The sequence below is a fragment of the Grus americana genome, chromosome 6 (assembly GCF_028858705.1).
Source record: "Grus americana isolate bGruAme1 chromosome 6, bGruAme1.mat, whole genome shotgun sequence".
NCBI classification, from domain to species: domain Eukaryota; kingdom Metazoa; phylum Chordata; class Aves; order Gruiformes; family Gruidae; genus Grus; species Grus americana.
In genome coordinates this window covers 11,591,253-11,607,703 of record NC_072857.1, presented here as the reverse complement: position 1 = coordinate 11,607,703, position 16,451 = coordinate 11,591,253, and the positions used below count along the sequence as shown (strand labels likewise).

At 42.6% G+C, this 16,451-nt stretch overlaps 1 protein-coding gene across 7 annotated transcripts in view; it reads left to right on the top strand.

Annotated features, from left to right (window-relative positions):
* The window catches only part of KALRN (kalirin RhoGEF kinase), a 518,343-nt gene that overhangs the window by 457,046 nt on the left and 44,846 nt on the right, over window positions 1–16,451 (top strand). For 4 of the 7 annotated variants that reach the window (XM_054830973.1, XM_054830971.1, XM_054830974.1 and 1 more), the window contains 7 exons: window positions 711–994; window positions 1,863–1,967; window positions 7,694–7,824; window positions 11,545–11,611; window positions 12,912–13,015; window positions 15,485–15,554; window positions 16,139–16,225. In XM_054830973.1, coding sequence (XP_054686948.1) covers window positions 711–994; window positions 1,863–1,967; window positions 7,694–7,824; window positions 11,545–11,611; window positions 12,912–13,015; window positions 15,485–15,554; window positions 16,139–16,225 — 848 coding nt within the window. Of the gene's footprint in view, window positions 1–710; window positions 995–1,862; window positions 1,968–5,931; window positions 6,028–7,693; window positions 7,825–11,544; window positions 11,612–12,911; window positions 13,016–15,484; window positions 15,555–16,138; window positions 16,226–16,451 lie in introns of all 7 variants that reach the window. The other 3 variants (XM_054830972.1, XM_054830977.1, XM_054830978.1) reach the window with 2 other exon arrangements.

Here is a 16,451-nt window from a genome sequence, read left to right as displayed (position 1 = left end):
TGATTACAGTTCAGCAGAATCTCCTGCTCAGATATAATGGAAATCTGTTTAATTTTAAGCCTGCCTTGTAGCTTCTTCTTGGGAGTTTCCTTCAGTTTGAACAATTTGTAATCTTTTGCAATTGTTCATTCCAGTTTCTTAGTTCTAGGGAAGGTGTGAAGTCTTCTGACAAATTGCTTTCAGGGGCAAAGGAGATAATTTTAAGGTGCTTCAAATAACCTTCAAAAGTTAATAAGTAGTCTAACTAACAGTAATGTCATTGAGGTCTGGAAACGGCTGAAAATCATTTATGGAATCAGAACCTGACAAAGCGTTGGTGGCTGTCAGGTCTCCTGTAGTAATCTGCTTTTTGTGCTTATTTTCTCCTTGGCAATTCACAATGAAATCTGTGGGAAGAAGCTGAGAAATTCAGCACTAAGCATAAAATTCAGGATTTCATCAAAAACTAGATAACTCTGCTGTCTGCGATCTTCCATAAGGACAGAGATGGTGGTAGGAAATGAAAGAAGTGTGTAAGATTGTGAAAAATGCCCGTTGCAGGGCATATTCCTCTCTCTGCTGTGCAATAAGGTTTACGCAATGTCCATAGGTCACAAAACGTTTCATCAATGCAGCTTGTATTTTCATGCTTCGGACAGCCAAGCGCTTGATGTGTACTAGGAAACAGAGGAGGTGCTGGTATGATCTCTCACCTCATTGTTTTCTTCCAGACGCCTATTCAGTCTCTTCCAATGACAACGGGGGCAAGTCGGATTCAGTTGCCAACTTACAACCTCAGCCATCCCTCAACTCCATCCAGAGCTCTCCTGGCCCCAAGCGCTCGACCAACACACTGAAGAAATGGTTGACTAGTCCTGTGCGTCGGCTGAACAGCGGGAAGACCGAGAGCAACATCAAGAAACAAAAGAAAGTGCGAGATGGCAGGAAGAGCTTTGACCTCGGCTCACCAAAGACTGGAGATGAAACCACTCCTCAAGGAGACAGCGCAGATGAGGTGTGTGTTAGTGTTTGTTGCAGGAAAGACCATATCTCTGATAGTCCCTTCCGTGGTGTGTGATTCATGCTTGAGTAAATGCAGTTCCCTTAGGGTCTAGAGGGAGCAGCGAATCATATATAAAATTGAATTGATTGAAGCCGTGTTGCAAACAGCATTGTCATCCAAAGAGCAACGGAATATATAGGGAACAGCATTTCAAAGTCTGCATATATTATTGTCCTTTGACTAGATAATTTTTTTAATAGCCTCTTAGAAAGCTGCCAAGGATAGAAATGAAGTTATTCTTGAGCACCTATTACCACTTTTTGCTGAGGTTCATATCACCTTTATCCTACCATGGCAGTGTAATTCCTTATTGAAAGAAAGTGCTCAGAGAAATAGCCATGTTTCTGTTAAATCTGCTATGTTTTTGTAGCTGCAGTTTCTCTGGAGGCACGTTCTTTGCCAGAATAGCTCTTCCCTGATAAAAAGTGAATAAGGAATTACAAACCAAAAATGGAGACGATACTAACTGAACGCAAATAGAGGAACAATTTAAAAATTGTACATTGAGCTGTTCTCATTTAAATTAAAAAATACTTTTGCATCAGCACAGAGACAGCTGTAACTGCCTTAGCTACTTGGGTGACCTATAAATTGTATTTCTGTAACTCGTAGAATGCACCGAGATTAACAGGCAAAACTTTACATCTTTATTGCTTCTCTTTCAGGATGCTTAGCATTACTTGCAATTCTCTCCACCCAATGCAATATTGAGCCAGTATTAGTATTCCTAACAGGCTCCAAGTCTGGTAGTAGGGCTCAGATATCTAAAAAGATAGAAGAAACCCGTCTCTGCCTCTAATTATATTTCACTTTTCTTCAGAAGAGCAAGAAGGGTTGGGGAGAAGATGAACCAGATGAAGAGTCTCACACACCTCTTCCTCCTCCTATGAAGATTTTTGACAATGATCCAACCCAAGATGAGATGGTAAGGCCTCCCCTACTATACCAGTTCGCTGTTCAAGTACATTTCTCACGTAGCCATCTCACAGTGGTTTCGTAGTGGTCTTCTAGTATCCAGGGCCTAGACTTGTGGTTATAAGAGACACCTATGTGCAAATCATATTCTAATGCCTTTCACCAATTGGATTTACAAATAGTTCCAGGTAAGCAATTTAGCCCTCGCATCCCATTTCACAACAGGTTGATCATGTGCTTGTGTTGTGTGTGGTCAGAAATCACACTCGGGCTGATAACGCGTGTTCTCCATGTCTGTTTTAAAAGTGCTGTTGGTGTCTGGCAGTGGCAGCAGAAATAGTATTTGGTGGCAGTCTTGGCCCAAGGAGTAAAACAGATGCTGGAGTCTGCTTGAATCCAGAAATCTCACCTTTACCAAGCGTTAGATAGCTCGGGCTCTCCGCTCGGGCTTTATATGTGATGGGGGTCAGGAATGGTGTCAGTCTGTGGCCCACTGTCCACTCTCCATTTTGAAGTGCTTTAAAACTTACAGATGGAAAAGCGAACCCAGAGCTATCGTTTGGCATTTCTGGGGTATGTGGCTAATCATCACTGAATGGTCCATCAGCTCCAGTTAGTTCAGAAGCCACAAGGTGTCTGAAGTCCCTCTCAGGAGGGTGGGAAAGGCTTTGGTCTGCCCATCTTTGTGCACCATGTTGGTGATGGTAGTTCTCTGCTGTTAGCTAGGGTGTCTTGAATGTAAAGTTAGAATTTGCTGTGGTAGCTGGTGCAGTGGCTTGCAGAGTCTTTGGTTGCTCTCTTGGACTTGGGGTGAGAATCTGTGAATACGGCTATGGCAGTGGTTTGCGTTCACAGTCAGTGCAGATCCTGTCTGCCCGTGTCCTCCCCCACCCTTTCCTGGTGCTGTCATCTCCCTTGTAGAAATCCATCCTCCTGTTTAGCTGTTTCCTGCTGGCATCTGTTTTTAGCACTGCCACTTCTGTATCTCTATCCTCTGATTGTAATTACTGCATGTGAAGAAGCAAGGATAGGGGAGATTAATAAATTGTCAGAAAAAAAAAACCAACCCAGAATGTTCTTGGGGAAGGTTCAGGCAGGAGTTTGGAAACATAGAGAGAGAAGGGCGCAAATATTTCTGGGACTCAAGGAGCAGAGTGATGGAGGAAAGGATTTGGGGGCTTGCTGCTAATCTGTCAGGAAATGTTATGACATTGGGGTGGCAGCAAGACCAGAAGAAAGCAGCTGGAGTCGTGGACTCTTGCCCTTTGAGTGCTGCATGTGCTCCTGGCTGTCTGACGAGGGGCAGAGGCGAAAGGTCGGTGAAGCAGAGCCATGGTGGATCCATGCCCAGCACAACAGCAGTTGCTCCTGGGTTGTTCCCCATGGTGTTTAGCTAAATGTTTTGGGGTTAGTTTGCTTTGTTTGTTTGTTTGTTTTTTAAAGAAAACCAAATCTGCTTTAGCTTGGGTCACTATTCTTGATTTTTAACATGCCATGTGATTTCAGTATTTCTTAAATACATTTCTGACAGCGCCAATGTTGTGGAACTAAACTGTTTTCCTGTCCAGATGTCTGAGCTTTATAGAGTGGTTTGGCATCCTGTTTTTTCACCCGCTCCTAAAAGAGAAGATTAAACAGAGCATCTGAAACCCTTTTTCTCTCTTTCTTCCCCTACTCACTTTTTGTCACGAGGGAAAAAAACTTAAGCTCACAAACATGGTTTCTGAATTCCCTGGCACTGGAGCACCACATGAGCAATGTTTGAGCCATGCTGGAGCCAAAAGCTCTTTAATGGTGTTAATTTGGGCACAGCTCTCTGCTCGTGTGCTACTGCTGCTTACAGGCACGGGCTCAGATTGGACCAGCAGCAGCGTGGGGAAGCAGCAGTGGTAGGTGAGAGATGTCTGCACGGTTTTGGGGGTGGCACCTTTCCCTGAGCCCATCTGCAAGGCAGCAATAATCATGCCTCGCTGCTCCTGGAGGCTCTTACAAAGACAAATTGCAAGATCTCTTCATATTAGAAACTAATGATTTACTTCCTTTAGAAATAGATATACCACTTTTTTGATTTGCCCCACAAAAACCAGATTCTCTTTGTCAGTCACAGAAGAGTTTTATTTCACCCTGAAAGACTTGTAGGCAGCAAATGTTTCCATGCTCCCTTCAAAATTCTGCAGTTATTTACTTTTCAGAGATATTGAGCAATTTCAGTTAGAAGTGAGAGCAACAGCTGTTTAGTGCCTCCAAAAATTGGACACCTCCTGCTAGAATGGTTATGTTTGACAGTTATTGTCTATGTATTTGTCCAGTATCTCTTCAAAGTCCCTATTTTCAGTCTTTTTTTTCACTAGACACGTCTGTCCGCATTGCAGGTGAAACAAGCTGTCGGAGCTTTTACATTTGTATGAGATTCCTGCGTTAACCAGCCTAATTCCTCAATTACCAGCCTGATTACCTGTAGTTTTTGTTGTTGCTGTGATTAGAACTGTTGATTAGATGTAGTATTTGTGAAAGAGGAGACAAGGAGTGGCAGGCTGTTCAGGCTTCTGCTCCATCACAAGGCTTCTGCTTGGGATTGGTTTTCTTTGCCTTTTTTTTTTTCTCCTCCTGGGGCCGTGTCACTCAACATGAGCAACCTCCCCAAAGGGCCGCTCAAAAAGGTGGCCAGCTGCCCAATTCCTGCCATCACATTTCCACGTCTCACTCCTCAGCACTGTTTAATCTCAGATGCGTGTTCATTGGCACCTGTGTGGTGACTTCGCTGAAATAGCTGCTCTCCAGAAGACCTTTATTAAGCAGCTGAGAGATGAATAAGCTTTTTAATAATTTTAATGCAGAATTTATAAAAAATTATCCATGCTTAGTCCATGTCAGCCTGCCAAAAGCAGATTATCAGAGGGCTTATAGTTTTAGTCAGTGCTTGCATTTTGTTCAGAAGAAATGTACATACAGGTGAGCTAATAATTACCAATTCCCATAGCTATTGCATGAGTTTGGGTTTTCAAAGTGAGGTGTCTTAGGACAAAGACTAAAGGGTGAAGAGCCCCGTATAGAGCAGAAACCTTAAACTAAAGCTGAATATTTCACAGAGGCCAGTCTTCGCAGCGCCATGGGGGATGCTTGGGTAGCACATTGATGAGGTCCTTGTAACAACCAGCAGCTATTAGCTGTGGTTGCCTGAATGTGGAGACATCCAAAGACATTACATCATGTCAGGCACCTAAAATCAAATACCTGAAACCAACAGACAGGCATAGAGAAGTGAGACTGAAAATATTCTGACTAATGTTGATAGGGAAAAGCGGGCATCTCCAAGGAGTGTTTTCTGCCCTCCTGTGCCAGGTACCTAGGACAGATGAGATACGTAGGGGTGTTTTCTCTCCACTGATTGCAGAGAGGGGAGAGAAGATACACACTTTAAATGGCTGAAGTTGCATGAATGTGTGGTGTCATCTGAGTTCATTTGGAGTTGCAATTGATCTGTGGGGAAGGGAGGGGGAATGATTCGTTCTCCCCTGCCTGCCTCCCCTATTGCCTGTAACTCCGTATGTACCTTGTACTTACTGCATTTATTAAATATGTACGTATGGGGGAGGGGGTAATTTCTTACATCTGCAGTAAGAAGATCAATTTTCTGGAGCCAGTAAGATCGTAGATGTCCTTGGAAGAAGAAACCAACAGACATTAAGAGTATTGTAGCCTGGTTGCAAATGGACTTCAGTTCTTTGACACTGCTCCCTGGTTCCCAGCCTTGGAACTGCTGCAGGGGGATGTGCAGCCAGAAGTGGATGGCAATTCTGTGCTTGTCTGATAGAGCAACACTCACTCACCTTCCATGCATGTGATCCTCTAACCCTCCTGGTCCCCCTCCACATTTGTTCTCCTGTCTCAGAAGCTGCTTCACTGACCGCTGGTTTCCTACCCCCTTCTCATGCTGTTAACTTGCTTTTCCTTTGCAACCTGGTGTCTTGCAGTCCTCTTCTTTGCTAGCTGCTCGACAGAGCTCCTCTGATGTCCCAACTGCTGCGGACCTTGTCAGTGCAATAGAAAAGTTGGTCAAAAGTAAGCTGGTAAGTTTAGTGTTGTGAAAACTCTGTACGTAACAGGCCTAATATGACTGTAGGGAAGTCTACCTCTTGTTTCTGGTTTCCTTGCTTTCCACCTTCATCTGCTGTGCTTTTATTAACCCTATGATGTGCTCTGCTTCTCAGTAGAGTATGTAATATTTTTGCTCCCCCCGTGAGATGAAGCCTACATCTCATGTTGCCATGTAGGCTCTGTGCTGCAAAGTCGAAAGATGCTTTTGGAGCAGGCTTTGCAGAGTACGAGCTACTCTACTGTACTCTTTCTGGGGTCTTGTTGGTATTCTTTCAAATATTTTATGCAGTGGAATGTTTTGTTTTGTTCTAGAGCTTGTTCTGAGGCACAGAAGTTTTACTACCCAACATGTGAATTTGCTTGGTATTGCGGCTTCCCTGAAAAGACCCTCTAAAGAGTAGAACTGCTTGAAGTATCACAGCTGTGCTTTAATTTTACAAAGATTCATGTGTCACTTTTAATCTGCCTTGTCAACTCTTTCTGACAGGGAGTGGAATAAGCAATAAAAGTGCTCTGGGTTTAATTTGTTCAAAAATTTCAGTATCTTGCACTCTCCCTGTCTGATCCCATGTCTGTTGGACAAGAAGGAAATCCTGTTTCATATCTTGGCTTCTCTTAAGTTTTCCCTGAAACACTTCAAAATGTTAATATCAAACCTGAACCTTTTTCTACATGTCCCAGGACCTCTAAAATTAGGTAAATGCTTGCTTTGAGCAATTTGAACTTAATTAACAAGTCAGGATTAAAGCAGTGTTATGATGAGCCCTATAAAGGTTCATTTCCTTACATATACTGGAAGGATGAAAAGAGTAAAAACAAAACAAAAAAACCTGCAGTGATCATTATATTACTGTAACTGTGCAAGCAGCTTTATCTAGCGAATCATTTCAGAGGGTTTTGGTACTTTCTTAGTTTGAGATGTTGGTACATGAAGGGAGTCTGCATTCATAGGATTCTTGATAAAGGAGTAAGTTGTGAAGGAGCTCTGTGTGACATGGGAAACAGAGATGGACATTCCCAGAAAATTTACTCAAAATAGTTTTATTCCATCGAGGGACTAACAAATTGAAAAGTATTTCATTAATCCAGTCAGATGTATTTTTGGAGGATATTTTATTGTCTCTCCCCCGCATGCAGGCTGTTAGGTCAATTGCAATTACTTTCCAGGGATTTGGGGGAAACTTTAATTATTGTGGAATGTTACTATGTATCCATCTATTTCTGTTTGATTTTGTGTTTTACTTTACTACCAAGAATCTCCATTCAGTCTTTGGCAGAGAAACACTGACCACGTGTAGCCTAACACTGGTTCTGTCTGAAGGCACTGGGATATTTTCAGGTTGTTTTGAAATAATTTGGAAGAGTTTTCTCATCCTGGGGCTACTAGAACTTCTTTTTCCACCTTCTAGCAAAAGGACATCTTCTCCAGTTTAATGGATTTTTTTTTTGGTGGGGGTCTTATATCAACTTAAAACTAGTTTGGTTGTGTTTCACTAAGTCCTGCAGGAAAGTATTGCTGAATACTCTGCTTGGTTTTAGACTGCAGGGTTGATTGCAGGCTCACTTGAAACAGAAGATAACACTGATGCTGGAGTTCAAGGATAATGTTTATTCTATTGTTCTTTGGGGTTTTTTTAGACCCTTGAAGGAGGATCTTACCGAGGAAGCTTAAAAGATGCCACCGGCTGCTTAAATGAAGGAATGACGCCTTCAACTCCCCCACGAAACCTTGAAGAGGAACAAAAAGCCAAAGCAATGAGAGGCAGGATGTAAGTTGGCTTGCTGGTTCTTCTTTCTGAAATATGCACCCAAGGAGGGCACGTAGCTGCACTGAAAAAATACTTTGTAGTCAGTGAATGAGCACAGAACTGGGAGTGAAACTGTGTTCTGCTTGCTTCTGGTTTTTCTTAACCTGTAAAAATACTTTTTAAAAACACTTGCACACCAAGGAGGGTCTTCGTCACTCTTTGAAGTGTACAGCTTTTACCCCAGATAGTAAATATCTGTTGCTGTAAAAGCTTCTGAACAGCTGGACAAGTATTACTGAGATGTTTGCCTTGGTAATTATGGTGTTGCCAGAGGTGAAATCAGATCTCAAATGGGGATATGTGGTTGACCTTGTTAGCTACCTTCACAGAAAAGAACAGAGAATCCCACTAGGATTTTTTGAATGAGAGAGTAATTTTTTGCCTTAGTTATTAGCAAAGGAAGGGGCAGAATTCAGATGAATTTGTGGTGGAAACACGCCACTGAAGAGCAAGTTTCATTTGGGAAACCCTCATGTTCATGGTAACGGGAGAGGAAATGGTGGCAGGTCATGAAAGTTGTTTTTTTCAAAATTATCTGTACACTCCCTTAAATGCAACAAAAACAACACTTGTGCCTTCAAAGCTTATCATGATTCAAGCATTTCTTAAATGCATCGTTCAGCTGAAGGACACAGAGAATTGGAGAAACAGAATCAAGAGTTATATGAAAGAGATCTGAGGTAGCTGTTTTCTTTATGCTGCCTCTTACACTAACAACAGTAACTGCAATGATCTAATAAAATGGTAGATTGAGGGGAAAAGTAATGGTCCATACAGGTCTCATTGGAGTGTGGTAAGGTGAGAGGTGCAAGAGCAGCAGCCCGTTTGGGAAAGATGCCAACCAGGGAAGGAAACCAAGTCAGGGGAGGACAAGGACATAGTTAAGAGTAGAAGGAAGTGGAAGCAAAGTGTCACAGGTCTGTGAAAACCATCATTTGCTCCTGCAGTTTGTTGTAGGAAGCCACAGAACTGATACAGTGAAGGACTGGATCACCTCCCAGCAGCAGGCAGGGACATGACACTCTTGGATATGTTTCTGAACGGGAGAAGTTTTCTGCTAGACAGCCGTCAGCCTTCCTGCAGGGAACATCTCTGCCCATGCCTGTCTCCTAAAAGCTCCTCAATATTGCAAGTTCTTGTGTTTCTCTGGTAGCAATTCATTAATTAAATAACTGCAGGTTGCAGTTTTAGTGCAGAGACCTTTGCCACTGTAAGCATAGATACAGTAATGCTTTTTAGCATGTGATGCTTCTGGCAGGGGAACTGGCAGCATGTTACACGTAATTAGTGGCTGCCTCCGTCCAGATTTCCTAAACACCGGGATGTTCGGGAGCACCTGCTAGTGGCTCTCAGCACAAGACATCTGTCTTCCCGCCAGCTCCTTTGTGTCTTTGTTCTGTATCTCTGCGGCTTGCTGTGTTTAATTCCATAGCCATATGAGACAGCTGAGCTCCAAACTAGAGCTGTGACCCCCTGTTCCCCACAAACCAGCAGTTGAATCCTTGCACAGGCATGGACAGCAATTTCCTGTGTCTGGCAGCACATGCATGCCAGCTGTCAGCCTTGGTGTTAGGAAACTTCTATTCCATCAGGCTTGATTTGCTGCATTTCTATGAGCTATAAGGCAATAGTCTCATCAAGTACCGTGGTTCAGTATAGATTTAATACAGAGTTACCGAGATATCCAGATATTTAGACTTACTCAGAAGTGAGGAGGCTCTATCCTTGTTCCACTTCATGCTATTTTAAATACAGCTATGTAGTCAGTACCTGCTGGTAACCGGGGCAGGCACTTTCCAAGCAACTGCCTGCCCTTGCTCCATGTTATCAGATGAGGAGATGAGTGAACTTGAATTTCTGGCAGCGTGTATCTTTTAGAAACCTTAAATACGGGAGTACCTCTTAAGGTCCTGTGTCAGGGTAGGCTTCAGAGAACTAATAGAGAGGGTCAAGGTTGATTTTTCTGATTGCTAGGAAGCAGGGAGCTGGAGGAATGCTGGTGTTGAGTTTAAGGTAAGCAGTGGAGGTGCAAACCCTGGTTCCTAATAGAGGTCTAAATTTGCAGGTTTGGTCTGTTCACCTGATGATAGACACCTGGTTGCTGCACTGATTTTTAATTCACACCCACCTGCTTGCATGTGCTGCAGCATTATGTACTACAAGTACCCACTGCCTTATTTTTAGAGCAGGGTTTGGCCAGATGTGTCTTAGCAGTAACTCAAACCAAAGGAGTCTGGGTGTGGGAGATGCAAATTGGAGAGGTTCTCCTTATCTTTTCAGCAGCTCTCTCTGTTCACGGGGAGCAATGCAGACAGACGTGGTACAATCAGAAAAGTGACCTCCCAGCGCACGTCCCCACGTGCAAGGAGACTTGCAAGGCTTTCGCAAGGGCACGGTAGGTCAGCTAGCGAGAGGGGACTGTACAGCATACGCTTGTTCAGGCCACATGCCGCTGCTTTGTGAAAGAGCAGCCTTCTGCCCCGTGCGTGTTTACTACCCAGGCACACAACTTGGCAGGGCTCTTCGGAGAGCACAAGCGTCTGGCATTGCCGCTGCCAGCCCTGCCTTCTGCCAAGGGGGCTGGATTTCACTCTCAAATGAACAAGAAGCTGTTTGACCTCTTCCTGCCACGTGTCTTAAGTATCTTCTCTGCTCTGTCTGAGCAAGAGACACTTTGGGAGTGCAGCGGGAACAGAATTTATTTTCTCAGTAGCCTTTCATAACTGAGTCTCTCCTTGCAACACCAGTCTATTTTTTTTTTCCCCCTAGATATTTTCAACGAGGCTTTTATCTCAGCACTGTTTGCCCTCAGCCCTATCATTTCAAGTGGGTCAGTCTGCTGGTTGATGTGAATGGAACAATATGAGACGTGAAAGCACCCCTCTATCTTGTTAGCCTTGTTACTGCCGTAGTGAACTTGAGCACAGATGGAGTTTATTTGTCATGTGCCAAATCTATGTATTGGTGTAGTTGAGAGGCAAACTGTCTGCAGCAAGCTGTAACTTTTTGAAATTGTCCTCGAAAGAACATTTTGTGATTAGTTGGTTTGAATTACAAAGGAGGGGCATTTTTTAGCTTGCTGTTGTTTGCATGCATCGGGCCTTCATTAGATGATTCTCCTACCCAGGATTATTAGCTCTGGAATCAGCGTAAAGCATTTGACACCCACACGTAGATTACCTAGTCTGAAAGATTAAGCTCTTGGTTACGACGGGAGGGGGGATTTGTTTTTCAAGTGTTTGAAAATTCCAGATTAAAACTTAATTGCTGAATCTTGGGCAAAGCCAGAGGGACTGGGGCAAGAAATCCTCTCCTACTTGATGCAAAAAGGGTCAGGACACACCTCCATCACTACTGTCAGGAGTGCTCCCTGGGGGTGGAGGAGAGGAGAGTGAGGAGGGGTAGTTCAAGGTACAGGTGGCTGGTTATGCTGCTGCTTTTGCACTGTCCTGGGATGTGTGGGGGGAAGATGGGTAGGAGGAAAGACTGGTTAAGAGAATTGAAACTACCCTGACCTGAAACATGACAGCTTTGTCATTTACATTCCACTGAGCTGTGAGTGAGTGAAGAGTAATTCGTGTTACGTGACCTGGAATGACGGTGGGGTAATATGTGCTAAGAGGAACAAACAGTAACATCAAGGAATATGGTCAAATATGTGTGTGTTCTGTTTTAATTTAGGTTTGTCTTAAATGAGCTGGTACAGACTGAAAAAGACTACGTCAAAGACTTGGGAACTGTTGTGGAGGTGAGCTGAAGCAAACACTGCTATGCAAAATGTTTTCCCACTAAAAAGCACCATGCTGACAAGTGACAACAACAAAAAATACAGCATGAGAAACAAACTGCTTTATTTTGCACTCTGCTTCCATGGTCCCCTTCTCATGTTGACAGAAACAAGAAGAAGTGCCTTTGGAAACTATTTTTGTTTCCATCTAACAAATGTTGTATTTTAGGTTTCAACTCCAGCATGCAAAGATTTTTCTTGGCTACCCTGCTTGTGACAAACTTTCTGCTCTAATGCAGCCTTGAGGGCAGTGGTGGAGAATAACTTATGCTCCTGTCACTTATTTCATGCTTTTCTTGCTGTCATATTGAGTAATGGTAACACATACTTTACTTGAGTTTGCACCTGGACTAAAATCCTGTGTCTGAGTACCTTTCCAGAAGCTGGACTTGGAGCTGTGCTGAGGTGCAAGCGTGTGGCCCATGGATTATTGTTTTGCAAAACAACCCTTGAGATAAAATAGAATTTTGGGGTTTTTTTTCTGTTAGGAAAACAGTCATAGTTTTTGAAGCTTCAGCTTGTAAAGACCTGACTGATCCCTGGGGATCACCTGTCAGAGCCACCTCACATGCAGGGTCCAGGTTTTTTTCCCAACAAGGTCTCAGAACTGGAGGCACTTGATTGAAGTGGGCTTTCAGCAATGCTTTTGACATTCACTAGTCCAAGGAGAATTATCAGCCCATCTAACAATGATCTTCAACAGCTTCCAAACTTAAAGACCTTTGAGTTATCTTCTGCTTACATCATGCTCCACTGGCAAACCTGACAGGGCTGCAGTGCTTCAAAGACTTACAAAGAAACTCTCAGAAGGTGTGAGAAATCTGATTCATGTGACTCTTAAAACTTACTGCTTGGCTTTATGCTCTCACAAAATACTCATGGTGATGAATGGGAGAACTCTGTGCAGAGTCTGGCTTCTTCCTCTTACCAGAGAAGCCAAGAGCTTGGTAAACTACTTTTGTTTAACTTTTATCTTCTAATTGCACTTGTCACTTCAATGACATCTAATAGCGGTTTGTATAAGTATAGTAGATATTCAGAATAAATCCTTTAAAGCTTTCTCTTAAGCAAACTGTGTAATTTAAAGTATCTAGATGGGTTTCTGGTTTTAAATTGTACAAAAGGTACTTTAAGCATTTTCAATGTAAAAAATCGTGACGTTGAACTTTTGCTTCTTTGAAAAAAAATTTTTAAAAAGGGTGTAATAATGGTCCCCCCTTCAAATGAACCATTTGCTAATCACTGATCATTAATCCTAAAGGGCTTCATGAAGAGGATAGAAGAAAAAGGAGTTTCTGAAGATATGAAAGGGAAAGACAAGATAGTGTTTGGCAATATTCACCAGATCTATGACTGGCACAAAGAGTAAGTTTTTGGTTTAGTTCCTTTTTAAGCACCTTTCTAACCACTTGTCCATAAAGGATTGGGGTATATGGTGTCTGTACGTCTAAGGTGCTTTTAATTGAACATCAGCAGGTCATTCAGGGCTGAGCTTCCAAAGGATGTTGCCTCACTATAAATGGTCTCTGTTGGTTTGTAAGTTCTGCTTAATATCTTCACAAATCATGGCTACCTTGAATCCTGAGAACATGTTCTAATTCATGTGCTTTTAGCCACAGTTTCACGATACACTAGATCCTGATATAGGCCTTTGTCTACCCAGCCAAAACTGGCACAACTGCATGATACAAAACATTGGTCATACATAAAATCATTTTTCCCAGTGATAAAAAAACCTTTGGTGGGCTATCGCTTTGCACTGCCTGGCTTCATGGGAGGGTGTTTGGCATGCTGTCTGATCACAGATACAGCTTTATGCTGGCTCAAACACCACGCCAGGAGTGCTGGTCAGTGTGACAGAAATGTTGCACACAAGAGAGTCTGCTCTGTGTCAGTGTTGTGCTGCCGGCGGCGCTGCCACTCCTTGCTGGGGAGCCACAACAAGAGGCTCAGTGGGAGATATCACTGCGGTCCATCCACAGCTCCTGAGCTACTGCTCATAAGCAGGCCCAGCATGACTCCCAGAGAGCTGCTGCTTGCGGTGTACTTGCTGGATCCTCAGAAAAGCTACTGAGGCTGCCATAATTGTGTTTCTTGGGTCACAGTTATAGGCTCAAGTCATTCCACTGATGAGCAGTAGCAATGCTGGAAAGTCATTGTTTCCTTCCTATGTGTTGTGGTTCTCAGCAACATGAGCATCTCCACGTGCAGCTGATAGGATCACGAAGGCTGACCATACCAGGAGTATTTGGCTAGTAGAGTGATAAAATGCAAATACCTTCAAGATTCTTCTCACATGAAAGCTCTGAAAGGCTTTGGTCTAGTTAGTGCTTTTGACTCAGAGTTAGGAGCTCTGTTCCTTGAAAATCTTACTCAAACAAGCAGCTTTTCAAAAGCTGCTGGAAACACAAGGCTTATTTCAAACTCTGGGCCATTTCTGCTGTGACTTTATGAACAGTGATGTCTTGCTTATGGACAATATGGTCATTATTTCAACTCCACCACTCAGAAATACTCTACAGCTCCAGCTAACTAGAATTTGAGCATGCATGTGCAGACTTAAGCAATGACACCGGGACGAATCTTCCTTCAGCTCTGGATGTTTGCCTCACCCAAGAAACATGGTGTCCTTCCCATCATGTGTTCCACAGGTGCTTATCTCATGGCCTAAGCCTGTCCTTATGTTCTGACAGATGCCCTTGTGAGCACACAAAAAAAAAAAGTCAGAAAAAGCTTCACCATGTATTAAGTTGATACCAGCAACGGAGTGTTTTTACCAGTGCCATTCATTGCTTAAGTGTGATGACAAGAGTTTTCTGTAACACATAGGGAGGGATTCCCTATTTTTAGTTCTGCCTATCTGGGTCAAGAACTCTGTTTAAATGCAGATGAATGTGACATTTATAGAGGATTGAGTTATGCAAGTAGCTGTACCTGATGGTAGTGATAGGGATGTTTAGTTGGGACAGCTGTCCAATGTGCATCTTTTTTTGAGATTCTGGGATTTCTTGGGACCAGACCATTGCAGGCATGTCCTCTCACCAAATCTGGCTACTGTAGCAAATCCATGGAGGCATTTCAGACAGAAATCCTGCAGTGAAAAAGAGGAAGATGATGGAAAGGGAGATTGTCAGGATTTGCCTACCAGTTAGAAAAAACTACCAGTATTTCTAAAATTTAGTTTAGCTGCTTTTACCTCACTTTTAGGCATCCCAGTATATTCTTGGTAAGGGCATTCAAGCTAGAACTAATGACCTCCCCAAAGCTGCAGGTCAAGACAGAGACGGTGTTTACAAATTGCTATTACTATTATGAATTGCAGTATATTACTAAGAGTAATGTACTGAAAAACAGTGAAAAACAGAACATAACCAAAACTCCACCAGCAAAACCGTGTTGATTTGTTTATTCAAGTGGAAACTTCCACATCTCTTTCACGTTGACCAGTACTCCAGATCTGCTCATGCAACTGAACTCCTGGTAAAGCTTCAGTTGAGTTTTCACAAGTGTTTTGGTATATGGAAAAGTTTTACTTTGGGAGTTCTCAGTGAAGGAAAGCAACTCTTGCAATTAGATAGTAATGGGCACTTCTTAAAAATTGAAACCACTGTAATAGTAAAGAAGAGCAGATACATTGCAAGACAAGACCTCCATATTTCACAGCTCTCATCTAATCTTTTAGAAATGCTACCACTGAGGGCTGAAGCCAAGCTTACATTTTCATTTGTTACTGAATACTATAGCTAAAATTGCACCGATGTATCTGAAGGACGACTAGTTTGCTGCTGGTAAACCTAAAGAAGTATTCTGAAATGTTGATATGCTTTCTTTCAGCTTTTTCCTGGCTGAACTGGAAAAATGTCTTCAAGAACCTGACCGTTTAGCACAGCTTTTTATTAAGCATGTAAGTTTTATTTTGTTACCTATCTCTAATATAATTGTCATTTAAGTTGTGATGACTCCTTTCCAAAAGCATCTGCTTGTGTCGACTTGATACTTTTACATGTCTAAACTTAATTTAAATATAAAGTAGCCCTATAGTTATGCACCTTCAGTGAGCAGCTGGATTGAACTAAAGCATTAATCGTTGCCTTCTTGTAGACATCTTATTTTGGGGGCAACATTGATGTGGCCAAGGACATCTGCCAAAAAATAATTATGGCAGGTACTTGCCAACTGCTATGATTGACATGTTCATGTGATATTAGCCAGAGCACGACTCTACAGCAAATTTCAGACCTACTAGTGTGGGGACGACATCTCTTAACTGACTACCCCCCATGGAAACCTCCTCTTGCCTAAGGTGCAGAAGTGGAGAACAGAACCAGTTGTCAATTTACTGTCCTACTTCAGCAAATTAAATCTTTAATTAAACAAAAAATAAGGAAGACCTAGCAGAACATCTTAGCAACTTTCTGCCAGCTTTTAATAGCAGAACAGAACGGTAGCCAATATCTCACCAGGCTGCCGTGCATCTTGCTTTCACAGGAGCGGCGATTACACATGTACGTGGTATATTGCCAAAACAAGCCGCGATCTGAATATATAGTAGCTGAGTATGAGGCATACTTTGAGGTAAGCATTGCTTATTATACATTACTGCTACTTAAAGCTGTGGGTGCTAGTCAAGTAGACTATTCAGTTACCTGTGGGATTTATCTAAAACAAACTCTAGAAGATTGTGATACTGCACATGCTGCTAAAGTCTCTGCTACAGAACAAAAAAGTTATTTTGTTTATTTCAAATTCTCATGTTGTTAAATTCTAATAAATACTTAATCCAGTACTGACTGCCGCGGTC